The sequence below is a fragment of the Vipera ursinii genome, assembly GCF_947247035.1.
Source record: "Vipera ursinii genome assembly, chromosome: 1".
Taxonomy (NCBI): Eukaryota; Metazoa; Chordata; class Lepidosauria; order Squamata; family Viperidae; genus Vipera; species Vipera ursinii.
Window position 1 is genome coordinate 189,607,836 of NC_139512.1, and position 15,865 is coordinate 189,623,700.

A 15,865-nucleotide genomic window follows, 5' to 3' on the forward strand; every position below is an offset into this window, starting at 1 on the left:
TGCCGACGTTTGGGGAGGTTTGGGCGCCTCCCCAAACGTCGGCAGGTCTCCGTTCCTCCTGCCGACGTTTGGGGAGGTTTGGGCGCCTCCCCAAACCTCCCCAGGTCTCCGTTCCTCCGCGCAGACCTGCCGATGTTTGGGGAGGTTTGGGCGCCTCCCCAAACCTCCCCAAACGTCGGCAGGAGGAACGGAGACCTGCCGACGTTTGGGGAGGTGCCCAAACCTCCCCAAACGTCGGCAGGTCTGCGTGGAGGAACGGAGACCTGGGGAGGTTTGGGGAGGCGCCCAAACCTCCCCAAACGTCGGCAGGAGGAACGGAGACCTGCCGACGTTTGGGGAGGTTTGGGGAGGCGCCCAAACCTCCCCAAACGTCAGCAGGTCTGCGCGGAGGAACGGAGACCTGGGGAGGTTTGGGGAGGCGCCCAAACCTCCCCAAACGTCGGCAGGAGGAACGGAGACCTGCCGACGTTTGGGGAGGTTTGGGGAGGCGCCCAAACCTCCCCAAACGTCGGCAGGAGGAACGGAGACCTGCCGACGTTTGGGGAGGTTTGGGGAGGCGCCCAAACCTCCCCAAACGTCGGCAGGTCTGCGCGGAGGAACGGAGACCTGGGGAGGTTTGGGGAGGCGCCCAAACCTCCCCAAACGTCGGCAGGAGGAACGGAGACCTGCCGACGTTTGGGGAGGTTTGGGGAGGCGCCCAAACCTCCCCAAACGTCGGCAGGTCTGCGCGGAGGAACGGAGACCTGGGGAGGTTTGGGGAGGCGCCCAAACCTCCCCAAACGTCGGCAGGAGGAACGGAGACCTGCCGACGTTTGGGGAGGTGCGCGCGCACCTCCCCAAACCTCGGCAGGTCTCGGACGGCGGTGGCTTGGGAGAGGTGCGCGCGATCCCGGAAGCACCAAAGCCTCGGCCGCGCACAAGTCCTCGGTAAGTTTTTTTGTTGACTGGAGTATAAGCCGAAGTGGAATTTTTCAGCCCAAAAGGTGGGTTGGAAAATTCGGCTTATACTCAAGTATATACGGTATACAAAACTATTTAATCAAATAAGACTGGGTTTGGAAAAATGGAAAAACTTGCAATTGTTACTATTAGGAATAATTGCTACAGTGAAAATGAACATACTACAGAAAATCTTATTCTTATTCCAAACAATACTTATAAAACTTGAGAAAAAATTCTTTGAAGACTTAAATTTATTAATCTTGAAATTTATTTGGCAAGGAAAGAAAGCTAGAATTAAGACGAAAATGTTACAAGATGCCAAGGAAAATGGAGATCTTGGTTTACCAGAGCGAGTTCTATATTATCAAGCATCTGCATTAACATGGGTAAAAGAATGGATAACTCTCAGAAATAAAAGGCTGTTATATCTGGAGGGGCATGATTTACAATTGGGGTAGCATGCTTTTTTATGGTATGGGAAAAATAAAGTTCATAAATATTTCCAAAATCACTATATAAGAAATACATTAACAACATGGGGAAAATTAAATGTAAAATATATTTGAAAATTCCAGGGTGGTTATCAACAATGGAAAAATTTGTACACCCAAATTTAGTGAACTTTGAAAAAATCTGGACATATAGAGATATTCTAAACTCTGAAGGGAATTTAAAATTAAACAAGAAATGGAAAATCAGGGTATCAATTTATCATGATGGGCACATTTACAAATGCAAGCTAGATATGATAAAGATGTTAAACTATGGATTTTATGAGGAACAAACTGTGTTTGATAAGACATTGTTAACTTCTGATGAGAAACTAATTAAGAAAATGTATAATTTTCTATTAACTTTGAAAATGGAAAGTGAACAAGTTAAAGAAACAACGTTAAGATTTGAATACATTGTGGAATTAGAAAAATGGCAAAATTTATGGGAAAGAAACTACAAACTGACAATGTAAACTTCCTACAAAGGAAAAGTATATAAAATGTTTTATAGATGGCACTTGCCACCAGCAAGACTAGCAAAAATGTTCAAAAATATGTTAGATAGATGTTGGAAATGTAAACATAAGTCAGGCACTTATCATGTTTGGTGGACATGTGACAAAGTAAGAGTTATTGGAAAAAGATACATGCCTGGCTAGAAAAGATGTTGGGAGAACATGTAGATTTTAAACCTGAACTTATTTTTATTAGGTATAATGCCAGAAAAGACTAACAAACAAGGCATATATTTGATTTTGCATGTTACAAAAGCGGCAAGAACTATATTTGCACAATACTGGAAAAATGAAGGAATACCATCAAATGAACAAATAATTAAAAAATACTAGAATGCAGAGATGGATAGACTGACTATGAGACTGAAAGAAAAAGAAGAAATCTAATATTATCAAACTTGGGACTTATTTTATCAATGGCTAGAGGAAAGAATAAAGGATTAGGAATTAAATATGTATTAGCGAATGTAAACTCAGCACCTTTGTTGAAAAATTATTATTGAATGTATGGGGAAAAAAACCCCATAAAACTTTTACAAAAAAACCCTGGCAACTGTAATTTTCATGCTTTTTTGTATGTAATAATTAATTACATATTATACACATTAATAATTAGTGACTAACTGTAAACAAAAATATTATATTATCCATGTACCTTGTTTTCTTTATTAGATTGTTTGAGATAATTCTTCAGTGATTGTATTATATCAACCAAGATTAGTCTCTCTCTTTGCCAACCTTCCACCAATGGAGCTTGTTGAATCTTATCACCATCATCAAGAGGTAGAGATTTTTCTGATAGAACAAGTATTTTGTAACTCTCGTCATATACCATCTTCAGCACATTCTGAAAAGGAATGAAGTATGTTACTTAATGAGAAGAGAAAGTCAACACTTAACAAGGCATTTACCATCTGAAAGTTTGACTTTCTGCTATGTTGAAATTTGTAAATTAAGATTTCTACATGCTCTGCCCTTGAAGGAGATTTTTAATTATTATTATTATTAATTTTCATGTCCAGGCTTTTGTGATGGAGAAAGTACGAATTTAAACTCCAGCAACAATTTATATGTAAGAAAATTACTAAAAAGAAGACAGAGTATTTTTTTATTTATTTTTATTTTTATTCCATTTATATCTCGCCCTTCTCCGAAGACTCAGGGCGGCTTACAAGCTTAGCAGTAGCCTTCATTCTATGTATATGCCTGCTTATTAGGGCTTTCATACACCCCCCAAGCGGCATTATTACAAAGTCAGCTTATTGCCCCCAACAATCTGGGTCCTCATTTTACCTACCTCAGAAGGATGGAAGGCTGAGTCAACCTTGAGCCTGGTGGGATGCGAACCTGCACTGATTGCAGGCAACTTTTCTTAAAATCCTATCTTCTATTGAAATCAATAAATACCTTATTTAAAATATTGCTATTCCATATAGATAGTAGATCACCCATTTATTTGCGAGATATTACCTTCAATTGTTGTGACAACATTTCTGTTTCTTTTACTGTTGGTGCAGTGACATCTGGAGTCATTCCAAAACTCTGCAGAGGAGCCATGACATTGCTGTTTTGGCATACCTTATTTTCTGGCTCTACCTGATTAAGCTGAAGTATCAAATCTAAACTAGTATCTGAAAAATAGAGTATTAAATATGATATTGAAACAGAGCTGCAAATGAATCTGCAGTTGTCTAACCATCTGAATTTCATTTAAATTGCGTAACTAGCCATGTTTATCTCCTTTATAAAGGTTTAACTCACCCTCCTTTATAAAAGGGAAAGCTAATTGCACTTGGAATGACTTGGACTTTCAGAAAAACATCAGGCTATTTGCTGGCACTTTGTTCACTTTCACTTATAGCAGTAGATTTATGGAGAAATCCTTTAATGTTAAAGATAATAATATTGTGTTAAATTAGGCCCTTAAACTTAGGAATCTGATCATGAGGAATTATAGCTATGCCAGGCCTGGAGTGTTGCTAACAGAATTATTTTGAAAAAACTGGAAAAATAGCATTAATTCTCTATCAAGTGATAAGCAAATTATCTGTTTTTGAAAAAACAATTTTATCTACTAATCAAAAAATAATGCAATACGTTTGGCAAAGATTTCATAATATTTTACAATAATATATTAGCAGTTATTCTTTTATTTAGAAACATTTAAATATTATTTAACATTTCATGGATATGGGATATCTATCAATGGATTCCTTCCTTCCTTCCTCTCTCTGTTTTTAAAATTACTTTTATGGTTTTTTTGCATTTTGTATTTTTGATGCAACTTGTTAAGATAATAATTAACATAATAAGGCATACAGTGCAACCAAAAGCAAAATGTCTCTGAGGGCCAAGTGCAACAAATGGTAACGAGATTTTCTACTGCTTTTAGCTGTTAGCTTTTTGTATTTAAATTCTATTCAAATGACTTTCTAAACTGCTGCTCTCTAGATACACTTTATTTCATCTCCCATATAGCCAAGTCACTGGCCATGCTAACTAGACATTGTGGATATTTTCATTATGGAAAAAAAAAACTTCTATCTTAACTATCTTATTTAAAGGTTTTGTTCCTATAAATTATTCCTCATGCTTTAGCCCAAAATATTGTCATCAAATGCTCCAAAGTTAATTTTAGTATCCATGACTCACTGCTTCCATATTCAGTGCTTGCACTTTGAAGTCTGGACATTGTTACTTTCAGACCATCTTGTAACTCAGGTGGCATCAGAGAGAAGTCTTCAGGGTTGTTTACCTATCAGATTTCATACAGAAAAATGAAATTAATTCCTAGGTATGTTAAAGATTGATCTACAACCATTCTTGCTTTTATTTATTTAATTAATAAGTCACGTTTATGCTGTTTCCTTCCTTTTGTTCTAAAAATAGATCTAAATGGGCTGTTTTAAACAAAAAATTATAAATTAACATCAAAACCAAATTAACACAACTACCAATATAGCTAAAAAAAAGAGTCCAGCAGTTACAAGTTGCTTCAGCAACTACGTTCATTTAAAAGCCCTAAAATATTTGACTTAGGATATCTGGGCAAAAACTAGGAAAGATGAAATTCATCTGGACTCTTTTAACAGAGAACTTCTATTTCTGAAAATAACTCCCCAGAAGTTCCTTTCCCACATTCTCCCCAAATTATCTTCCTATCTTTCAGAAAGCCTGGTCCCAAATTGTACAGCTCTAAATCAGTCATAATCTACATTGTGAACATTGAAATAGACCAGTGACTAGGGAAACTGCTGTAACTATAGTCACAAGTTGCACATAACCATATGACTGAAACAATATGAAACATTAATTTCTGAACATTTTTTCATAGTACACTATAATGTTTTAAGCATTTTATAGGCTATGTGTTAATGTGACCAAACAGACATTTAACATTGTATTAGCTGTGCAAACACATGGCTAGTCCTTGCTAAAAATTGGCCATATAAGTTCAGGACTGAATCTAGGAAAACATGTGTGAACGTCTACATTCAAGATATGTACAACCCTTCAGCAAAGGTTGAATCTTTTCAAAGCACAAAAGCGCTCAAGAATTAAATGAGTCCCCACTGCTGAATATTCTGAAGCAATATTCTACATATTTTACATACAAGTCATATTATATTGTACCCAAAGGAACCCTGAAATACTGATCCTCTTATCAGTGACTAAATGATATATTTGCACCCCAACTTGAGGAAAACTTAGGTTTCTACAGAAACTCTTGTTCTCATGAGAAGTTCTGCTGAAGGGAGGTCTTTTTTTAAATACACCAATAAATACTTCAATTCCATGCTGAGCATTGGAAGCAGCAGACTCAATACTGCAAGAATCCACTTTTACTCCTGTTAGGAAAAAATCCATTTAGACGGGGAAAATATTCAACTGAATAGTAAGCCCTGGAACATGAGAAAAGTGAGTGGTCTCTTCAGAACCCTCCTCAGGTAAGAGCTCTAGCTTCACTGTGCACAGAACTGCTACTCCCGCCACAATTCCTATCAGTAATACATTAACGGGCTTCACAAAACACACATGCTTCTTGCAAAAATAATTAATAATAATTAATAATAATTTTCCTTCAGTGTAAAGGGAGCATGCCATATAAATAAAAAGACCTTCCACAAAATGTTGTAAGACAAAACACATGGCTATCTGAGTGCAGATCATCATGTGATATGACGGGAACAGAGTGCCTGGTCCTTTGTCAATTCCACTTCCTCATTAGAATTGAGCAGCTTGAGAGGAAATTATACAAGAGCAAGAGGACAGGAAAACTAGTTTCTATTTTCTCAAGATATTTTGTTTATTCTTAATTTCCTTGAATTATTAACTTTTTATTCTTATAGTTGTCTCAAGTGCTGGCTATCCAAATTTGCAGAGATAGGCTGAGAAATTCAATATTTTTCTTTTAGAGACTCCCAATAAGAGAAGAATTTTCTTCTTAAGAGGATGACTCTCGGGTAGATGCAACATCTCTTCAAGCATACAGAAATCTGAATTGTAAAACTCAGCACTCTTTTCAGGGAAATCAGATTCTTTGGTATGGGTCAGATTATACCACAGTTCTTCATACCTTACATAAAGCTTCACATGGTTTTAATTCTCTGTTAAAGCAAGAAACTTCTATTATATTAGAAAAGACTTAAGCATCCCAAATAAATTATACTGACTGATCTAGTAGATTTTATCTGCTTCATTCAAACCATGCCTGCTAGGCCTCGACTAAGCATCTTTCATTGGATTCCATCTACTATATATCACTTCACCTTGCCTTGAGGAGAATTCACCTGCTAAAGTATGACTCATTAGATGCCTTTGCCTGTTCTTGTGAACCTCAGGACATAAGTAGATTTAAGGCTCTCTCTCTTAAATTGTTCCCATCATTAATTTTTCATTTTGATCACCTTTTACATCCAATAACCAATGCACTAATGATGTGGCTTCCATGAGAAATCCTTTAAAAGTTTCCCACGTGGAAACAAGGTACTGGAGTAGTTAAACTTTTGGCTTAATCTATACGAATTTGCTTTTATAGCTTACATGGTTCAACATAAGCAATATAATCAAACATTATTCAGAAATATTTTGGATCTTGCCTGATTTTATAGAATCTCTCAAATCATAAAATTAAGCCCTCTTGTTTTAGGTTTTCATGTCAACCAGAAATAAGTGCAGTTACTTTAAGAATCCATTGAATTAATTTTTTAAAAGCAGACTGGCATTCTTTTAGGCTTGTACAGAAGCCTAAAAAGGAAAGTCTAGTTTAATGTGTAGAGATGCTGCACTTATGAAAAAAGTGAAGCATTTCTTCCCAATCACTTTCAAAGCATGCACAAGATAATCAGTAACATTTTGTTTGGAACAATTAATGGATGAGTAGAATAATCCATCATTCAACTGTTATAATAGCTTTTTTACTAGTTTAGATCCTGCAATTGTGTTTATTACTTCCTAAAGTAATTATTTTTACTTTCAAGGAGTCGCTTACATATAATTAATTACTGAAAGGCCACGGCAGTATTATCTCAGAATTACCTTTGCTTTCCTGACAAGAGTTCATGGTGAAATGATACAAAAAGGACTATGACAGAGTACTTACTATTCATAACTCATTTAGTCTCCATGGGAACTGAAGATACATGACTCAGCAACAAAACAATGTGAATGTGGAAATAATTAGTCACTTACTGATACATCTTCTTGTATGCCATTGCACTTGTTAATAGAAGAGGTGGGCTCTAAGAACACAGAAGACAAGAAGTGGAGATTGGCAACTGCTGCTTCCTCATTGCCATTAGAGTAAGGAACTGGACCTTCTAAAACTCTAGGGGTGTCTCCCTGGATGACTGAGTTCTCTGAGCATAGGCTCTCAAAGGCTATGCTATGCATATCAACTTCTGAGAAGGGTGTTAGGGAAAGACTTGCTTGAAACTCTAAACTTTGGTTCTCTTTTCTCATATTCTCAGGAGAATCCCACAAAGTTTTATTCATGATTATATTTTGAAAACAATCAGGTATTGTTTGAGAGATTTGTGAGTTTTGAGAATCCTGATTCGATTGCCACATTTTTTTAAAAAGAAGGTTCAGATTTTGCTGTACTTCATTAGGATCTGTTTGCTTTCTCTGAACGAAAGGGATGTCTTGGGGTTGTTTATTGTGAATATTTGGATTTCTGCTTGAGATCTGCAGATCAGTTACACTATCTTCTTCCTGCAAAATAATGCAAATCTTTAGAAAATGGCTGTAAATTGAATACTTCCAAACATTAGTTGAGATAAAACAGAAAAATAGGGCACTTTGTGCAAACATCTTGTTTCTATAAAAGAAATGAAGCACAACTACATTTCTCAGTATGAATTCAGACAAGTTTATTTTTCCTGGTCATCTAGCATTTGGTGATACTTCAAAGTGAACTTGTTTGAAATTTTCTAAAGTTGTGGTATTTTCCCCAATAATGACATATATAATTTTATGCAGATATACTGACCCATTCTTTTGATAATTTAGAGAGTAATTCTGTAGAGAAGCATCATAGCAATATAAGTCTTGACAAGCTACTGGTAATGGGCACATTCTGCTTAATGAAAAACGATTGATAATTTGAGTTTCTCTTAACTATGTTTTTCTTAACCTCTGATTCTCCTATTTTAAGATTTAGCAGTAATTTGGCATTAATACATACCAGTGGAAAAGAAAATTCAGCAGATGCTGAAAGCATGTTACTTAAATCTCTTTCTTCTCCCCCTTTCTCTTTTTCTTCAGAAGGAAAAAAGGCAACATCAAGGGTCTTAGGACATGTAACTTTTTTCTGGTAATTGTCTTGGTCTTTTTCCATGGGGTTCTTCAGCTGTGAGTGAAACAGATCTTTTTCAGACCTTATTAATTCCAGTTCTTCCACATTTTTCTCAATTTCAGATTTCAGTTCTGCCACAGTAACCTGAAGTTCACTTATCTTTCTTTGATAAGTGGTCTCGTTATTGTGCAGTGTTTGTGTCATAATATTAAGTTCATTTTCTAGTTTCACAATATTTTCAGTCATATGCTGAACTTTAGCTGCTTTCTCTACTTTCTGCTCTGACAATATTTGGAGTTGTAGTTCTGTCTCTAACAGTTTCATTTCTCTCTCTCTTAGGTTAATTTTAAGATCCTGACTACAAGAATTCATCTCTTTCATTTCATCTTCCTTTTGCATTACATACTCCTTCAGAAGCATGTGTTCTTCTTGCAGTTCTTTGTATAACAACTGTAAAGATGTTAGTTCAGAACATTGCTGCTTACAAAATTCTTGAACGTTTTCAAGATTTTGTTCTAAGATTTTAAATTCCATTTTAAACTGAGATTCTTTTTCATTAAGCAGCTGCTGCAAAGTTTCTTTATCCATCAAAGACATTTCTAGTTGTCTCTGAAGTTCATTCTGATTATCAAGATTCTCTTTTTGTTCTTCCAAAGAAAAATGATTTGGATTGCCTTGCGCATTTTCAGCTTCATGACAGACAGGTATAAGAGCTCCTGATTCCTTCTGAAGCTTCTTAATTACTTCACGAAGCTCTTCAATTTCTTCTGCTTTATTTCTTAACAAATCCTCCTTCTCACTACGAAGTTCTTCTATAGTTGATTTCATGATTTCAGTTTCAAGCATTTGCTTTTCCAGAACCTGAAATATTATGTACTACGCATTAGTTCTGACATTTCTCTTTTGCATTTTTAAACATATAACATATATTATAAACATATTTATATTTTATGTGATCTATGAGGAGAGCTCTTTTTAATGACTTTAATATTGGAAAGTAGAAACTAAGTAAGAATTCAAATCAAAATGTGATTATGGGTTGACAAGAAATGATGACTGAAGCAAACCATTATAGGTAGTCTCGACTTACAATGGTTCATTTAGTGATTGTTCAAAGTTACAACGGCATTGAAAAATACTGACTTATGACTAATTTTCACACTTATGACCAGTGCAGGATCACCATGGTCACATGATCAAAATTCAGACACTTGGCAACTAACCCTTACTGATGTTGATTGCAGTGTCCTGGGGTCATGTGATCGCCTTCTGACCAGCAAAGTCAATAGGAAAGCCAGATTCACTTAACAACCACGTTATTAACAACTACAGTGATTCACTTAAAAATTGTGGCAAGAAAGTTCATAGAGCAAAATTCACTTAACAAATGTCTCACTTACCAACATAAATTTGGGGCTCAATTATGATCGTAAGTCGAATACCTGCATTTGTCACATTTAGGTCAATAAATAAAATCTAATTTAATATATATCAATGGATTCATTAGCAGGCAAATTTAAAAAGTGATATTTTCTTACCTCATTTTCCTTGCTATTCTCTATTTGTTGTTCCAGTCTCTCAATTTGTTCATTCAGGTGATCAGTTTCTTGATTTTTTTCTTCAAGCAAGGATTTGAGAAACTGCAGAATAACCAGCTCATTTTCACCTGGATTTTGACACTGTATGGCCAATTTTTCAATGTTTTCCTAACAGAAGGAGTTCTGCATTAGACAGATCAATCTATAACAACCTATTTCTTTACTTTTGACAAAAATAAAGCAGCATGCTGACACTCCAAATATGTCCCGCTTTGTGGAAAATATAGTACATTAATATATTTTTAGTTTACATATAACAAATCAGCTACTTCTCTCTTATGATAGATTTAGAACAAATTACTGCTACTGCCTCTGCTATTAGGAATATTATGAGATAGCATAGCCTTGATTAAAACAGCTTTTGGCTTGCAGATGGGTAAAGTTTAACAAAATATGTTTGCATTATTACATGATTCCGCTCAGAAGTGCAAAGCTGTTGTATTTTCCTATTTTCTAGGAGACAAATTGTGTTTGCAAGATTCTTTCTCTTAGCATTAGTAGTATCTAAGCTCAGACATCAAGCTGCAAACAGGATTGACATCAAGCTGAAAACAGCTTCTAAATGGGGGAAACTTATACTTCCAATCAGAAGACACCTATAAGCCTTGCACTTTAAAAGCAAAATATATTTTGATGTGTGCTGTATACAATGTAAACATCAGCTAGCATATAAAGATAATCCAGTTAAAATTTACAGTCTTCAGTGCCTCATAATTTAATTTATATTTATGATTTTAGGTTCCTTGCTCTATTTTTATGTCAATGAGGACTCAATTGTCCAGGCCAAAGGTGTCCGAAAGTTGACTCATGGCAACTGGACCAATCTTTGTTAATCTGCTCTATTTGTATTTTTATGTCTATTTCCAACAAAACCAATTTCTAACTCAAAGGGAGGCAGCTGGTAAATTACTACACTAATTTCAGTCTATAACAAAAACTTATTTTTTTCTAGAAATTAGATGGGAAATCTATCAAAACACCAGTTAGTATTTCAGCAAATGTAAATGGAAAAAATAGCTCTTCATTCCTTTCTGAAAACCATATGAATACAAACATATTTGTAAGACTGACTTCAATGTTTTCCTAAAGAAGTTCAATTGTGAACAGAGACACTAGAATTAGAGTTAGGACTTGCATACCATCCTCTCCTAGTGCAATGTTTCTCCAATTTTACTCATGCTTATTGTTACTTATTTAAAATAAAGGGTGTGCACATAATCTGTAGGCCTAGTTTTAATTGATGTTTTGTGGCATTGCTGTAGCAAATTCTTCCACAAACACATTATATGCTTTTTCCTTAATTAAGGTAATAATATGTAGTTTATAGGGAACACAATCTCTAAAGAAATGATTTTTCCCTAAAATTAAATTGCAGGCATACTTTCAGATGTGCATTTTCTTCTTTCAATTGGATTAGTTTGTTGATGTTAGCATTTTTTCCCACTTCTAATTTTGATTTCAACTGTAAGATTTCTTCATTTTTCTTCATTAAATTCTCTTTAAATTGTTCAAGTTGTTCTAATAAATCAGCAATCTGAAGCAAAATGAAATTACGGAATTAAACAATTAAACAGTATTACTGTCTTCAATCATCCTATCGACATATCTTTGTAAAAGTTCAAATTATTTATTTATATAATTTTATATATTTCAGTTAGAGACTCTTAACCCTTAAACATCTATCAAAAGAAAAAAATGATACCCAATTTGCAAACCTGAGCTATAAACTCTCTTACAAACATTGGTGAATGTGCTAGCTTCATTGTTTACAAGCAATCACCAAGGAATCTCCTGGCTTCTCTTCCTTTTTTTCAGATTAGAAAAGGGAGAGGGAGTTTGGAAAATGCTAAAAAGAGACTTAATTCTTTTTATGGGCTGTAGAAATTAAATAAATGCCATTTTGTGCAAGTATGGAAATGTTCTCTGCATACTCCATTTAACCATGGAGATTTTTCTGAGAACGAAATAAGACTAAATGCTCCTTGTATCTGAGGGAAGATAGAATCAAATGTTCCATCTGCCCATGATGGAGAGAAACTAAATTGGGACCTTTCAGGAGGCAGAGATGATCCTTGTAAGTTGCAAGGGCCATTACAAGGAAAAAGGATTAAAGCATCGGAAATTCCATAGATTTTCACTCTGACCATCAGGCTTATCAATGGGAAAAGGTATAGATGAAGTCTATTCTAAAAGAATAGGAAGAAATAGCTGTAGGTGAAGAATTATTCTAACCTCTGCCCCTATATTGAATCAGATATTTCCAAGAAATCTGTAAGCTTTAGAAGATTCTGAACATTCTCTGCACACCTGACACTCAATGTATATGGATGATAGAGTCCCTGATAAAGAATTCAAAGTAAAAGGAAATATTTGCTCCTAGGAGTCCCATCGTAAGAATGGAATATATTTCCTGAAATGTCAGAACCCTCAATTATTAATCATGCATATTCTCTGGGTTTAGGTTATTCAGGTTCTGCCATTCTCCTATGGGGGGAGGGGGATAGCCAGGGGCTTGTAGTACACGTAGACCTCATCTGCTTTGATGTATCCTTTATGGGGTGTGAAAAGAATGCCTCGGGGTCATCTGTCTTATATGAGCGCAGGGAGGAGCTGGAGAAGACTTAATAACCGTGAGAGGCGTGCCTTATCGGTTGCTTTCCCACAGCTCGATGTCACCTGTGGATTAGCCTGTTTGAACTGACCGGATGGACAGTTGGGGTGGGGTTACTGTTTTGCAGGTTTAACCTATTGATTCGGCAGGAAGTCCTCAGATCCTGCCTAGCTTTCCTGCCTTCTGTACCTGCCAATAAAAGTTCCTTTTGAAATGATGCCAGTTTCAAGAGTTCTGCTTTCTTGGTAGAGAAACGGAGGCAGGTCCTTTGTAGCGGGAAATAAAATAAATCCTGTAGCTGTCACTTAAAGGCAAGTCAAGAAATTTTCCTTGAAAAATGTAGTTCTTGGTTAACAAGTCAACTTACAACCCATGACTTAGCAACCATTCAAAATTATGACAATCTCCAACCCCCCCAAATGTAATGATCTGGATTCAAAGTTCCAATGGCTGCCCCCTCTGCAGTCATGTGATTGTACTTAAGTGCTTGGCAACTGGCCCACATTTATGGCCATTTGGAGCATCCCACAATTATATGAACACAATTTATCATGTTTTTTTGCCAGGAAACTTTTCAACTGCTGCAAACAATGTCACCAAATCAAGTTGGCCATATGGTTGTCTTGATTTATGACTATTATGACATATAAAATAAATTATTGGCTCCATTATGGTCATAACTAAAGAATTATCTGTAATTGGGAAAGGGAGCAAGGTCACTAAGCAGTGCAGTCAGTAAAGCATGACATCACATACTACATTGACTTTTGACAGCAGTTCTCATTGTTCCAGTTGTGGTTGCTAAGCAAATCCAACATGACTCTTAAATGTGATGTCACATGACTGCCATCTGCAACCTCAACTGACTTTGCTCGTCAGAAGCTAACAGTGAAGCTACAAATGGTGATCATGTTAATGTGGGACACACTATGACCATCATAATTAACAGCTGGCTGCCAGGTGCCCAATTTGTAATCATATGACCACAGGACTACTGCAATGGCTGCAATTTTGCAAAATGGTCATAAATCTCATTCAACAATATCATAACTTCAAACACTTGCTGAAAAAATGGTCCTTAAATGAGCACTACCTGTACAAACATCTGGAAACAAAAGGAAAAAGGAACTGTGGACTTTTACAAAAGACATTATACATTTATAAATTATATTTTTGGAATAGGATTTTTCACTGCTAATTATATTTTTTACACAAAGAATCAACACGAGATTTTTCCCACTGAGTTATGTTTGATTTACCTCTCTTTTTTTTGTTATAAGTTCTTCCTGTATGTTTAGTTGTTCCTTTAGCATATGAGCCACATTAGTGTCAGTAAGTACTCTATGTCTAACTTCATCTAGTTTAGATTGCAAAGTGGAAATCAGAATTAAATTTTTGTTATGTTGCTGCTGCAATGTTTCTTTATCCTGTAAAACATCAAAAAATGCTTGTGTAAGTAAATACTTTTTCATACAGCCTGTTGTTTTAGCTTTCTAGGAACACCCAAAGCAAGACGCAAGCGCTGCTCTAGACATGAAAGTCAGTAATTATGTGACCATCACTTGAAAAGACTTTATATGTATTAACTATCTAATCTGAAGATAATTCAAGATCACAAAACCCTATGATTGAAGAAGCTATTTAGGCAATCCAGTCCACTCCCCACTTCTCAGTAAAGAAATTCTAATCAAACTACTCTTTACATCTTGTTTTTGAGTACATCCAATAAAGAGAATTTCCCCCACTGTGAAGTCCTTTTTTTGAAATATTAAACTGCTATCTCACATCCTATAACAAAAATCCATAATAAACTTTCTCCTCATTGGACTTAGCTTCTTGTTCCCTTGATTATCATTGCTATCCTTTGAACATATTTAATGTTCTTAAAAGGGACGCGGTGGCTCAGTGGGTTAGGACGCTGAGCTTGTTGATCAGAAGGTCGGCAGTTTGGCGGGTCGAATCCCGAGTGCCATGTAACAGAGTGAGCGCCTGTTACTCGTCCCAGCTTCTGCCAACCTAGCAGTTCGAAAGCATGTAAAAATGCAAGTAGAAAAATAGGGACCACTACGGTGGGAAGGTAACAGTGTTCCGTGCGCCTTTGGCGTCTAGTCATGCTGGCCACATGACCACAGAGATGTCCTCGGACAAGCGCTGGCTCTTCGGCTTTGAAACGGAGATGAGCACCGGCCCCTAGAGTTGGAAACGACTAGCACACATGTGCGGGGGAACCTTTACCTTTACTAATGTTCTTAAAATCCACACGGATTCCAGACCTGGTTCCGGGACAGGAACAGTACTGATCGCACTTGTTATGATTTGATGATCTCATAAAAACAGGATTGGAATAGTGCATATATTCTTGCTCTCCCTGAAGTCTCAGCAGTCTTCAGTACTGCTGGCCATAGTATCCTTTTGCTATGGCTGCAGAATCTGAGTGGTGCAGTCTTGCATTGGTTTGGCTGTTTTCTCCCAAGACTGGTCCTAATCAGTGTTGATAAGAGAGTGAGAGGTCCAGTCCATGGCTACTCCTTTGCGGCATATGCAGGGCTTGGTACTTTCTCCGCTCCTCTTTAACATCTACAGTAGCTGCTGGAACACATCATCTGCCACCATGGGATGAGGCATCATCAATTTTCTTCACCGTACTATTTTATATCTTCATCGCAGGTAATCCACATGCTGCTGTTGCAGTACTTGGAGGCTATAGGATCTGGATGGGGGACAACAGACTTTGGTTGAACTCTGATAAGACTTGTGGCCATAGTTCCATGGATCATCTTTAGTTCTGGATGAGGTTGCACTGCACCAGACAGACCCTGTGCACAACTTGGGAGGTTTCCTAAACTCACAACTCCTGCTTGAAGAGCAGTTGGCAGTTGTGGCTAAGGAGAGCCTTTGTACAATTTTGT

General features: G+C 36.6%; 1 protein-coding gene across 4 annotated transcripts in view; it reads right to left on the reverse strand.

Moving 5' to 3' along the window:
* Positions 1 to 15,865, reverse strand: part of PCNT (pericentrin) — a 112,235-nt gene that overhangs the window by 42,257 nt on the left and 54,113 nt on the right. For all 4 annotated transcript variants that reach the window (XR_014492080.1, XR_014492081.1, XM_083359160.1 and 1 more), the window contains exons 23-30: positions 14,216 to 14,383; positions 11,727 to 11,879; positions 10,286 to 10,453; positions 8,637 to 9,608; positions 7,643 to 8,164; positions 4,604 to 4,706; positions 3,422 to 3,582; positions 2,607 to 2,798 (exon numbers count right to left, since the gene is read on the reverse strand). Coding sequence is in view for 2 of the 4 variants with exons in the window: in XM_083359160.1 (XP_083215286.1) it covers positions 2,607 to 2,798; positions 3,422 to 3,582; positions 4,604 to 4,706; positions 7,643 to 8,164; positions 8,637 to 9,608; positions 10,286 to 10,453; positions 11,727 to 11,879; positions 14,216 to 14,383 (2,439 nt within the window). In the remaining 2 variants the exon portion in view is untranslated. The remainder of the gene's footprint in view (positions 1 to 2,606; positions 2,799 to 3,421; positions 3,583 to 4,603; positions 4,707 to 7,642; positions 8,165 to 8,636; positions 9,609 to 10,285; positions 10,454 to 11,726; positions 11,880 to 14,215; positions 14,384 to 15,865) is intronic.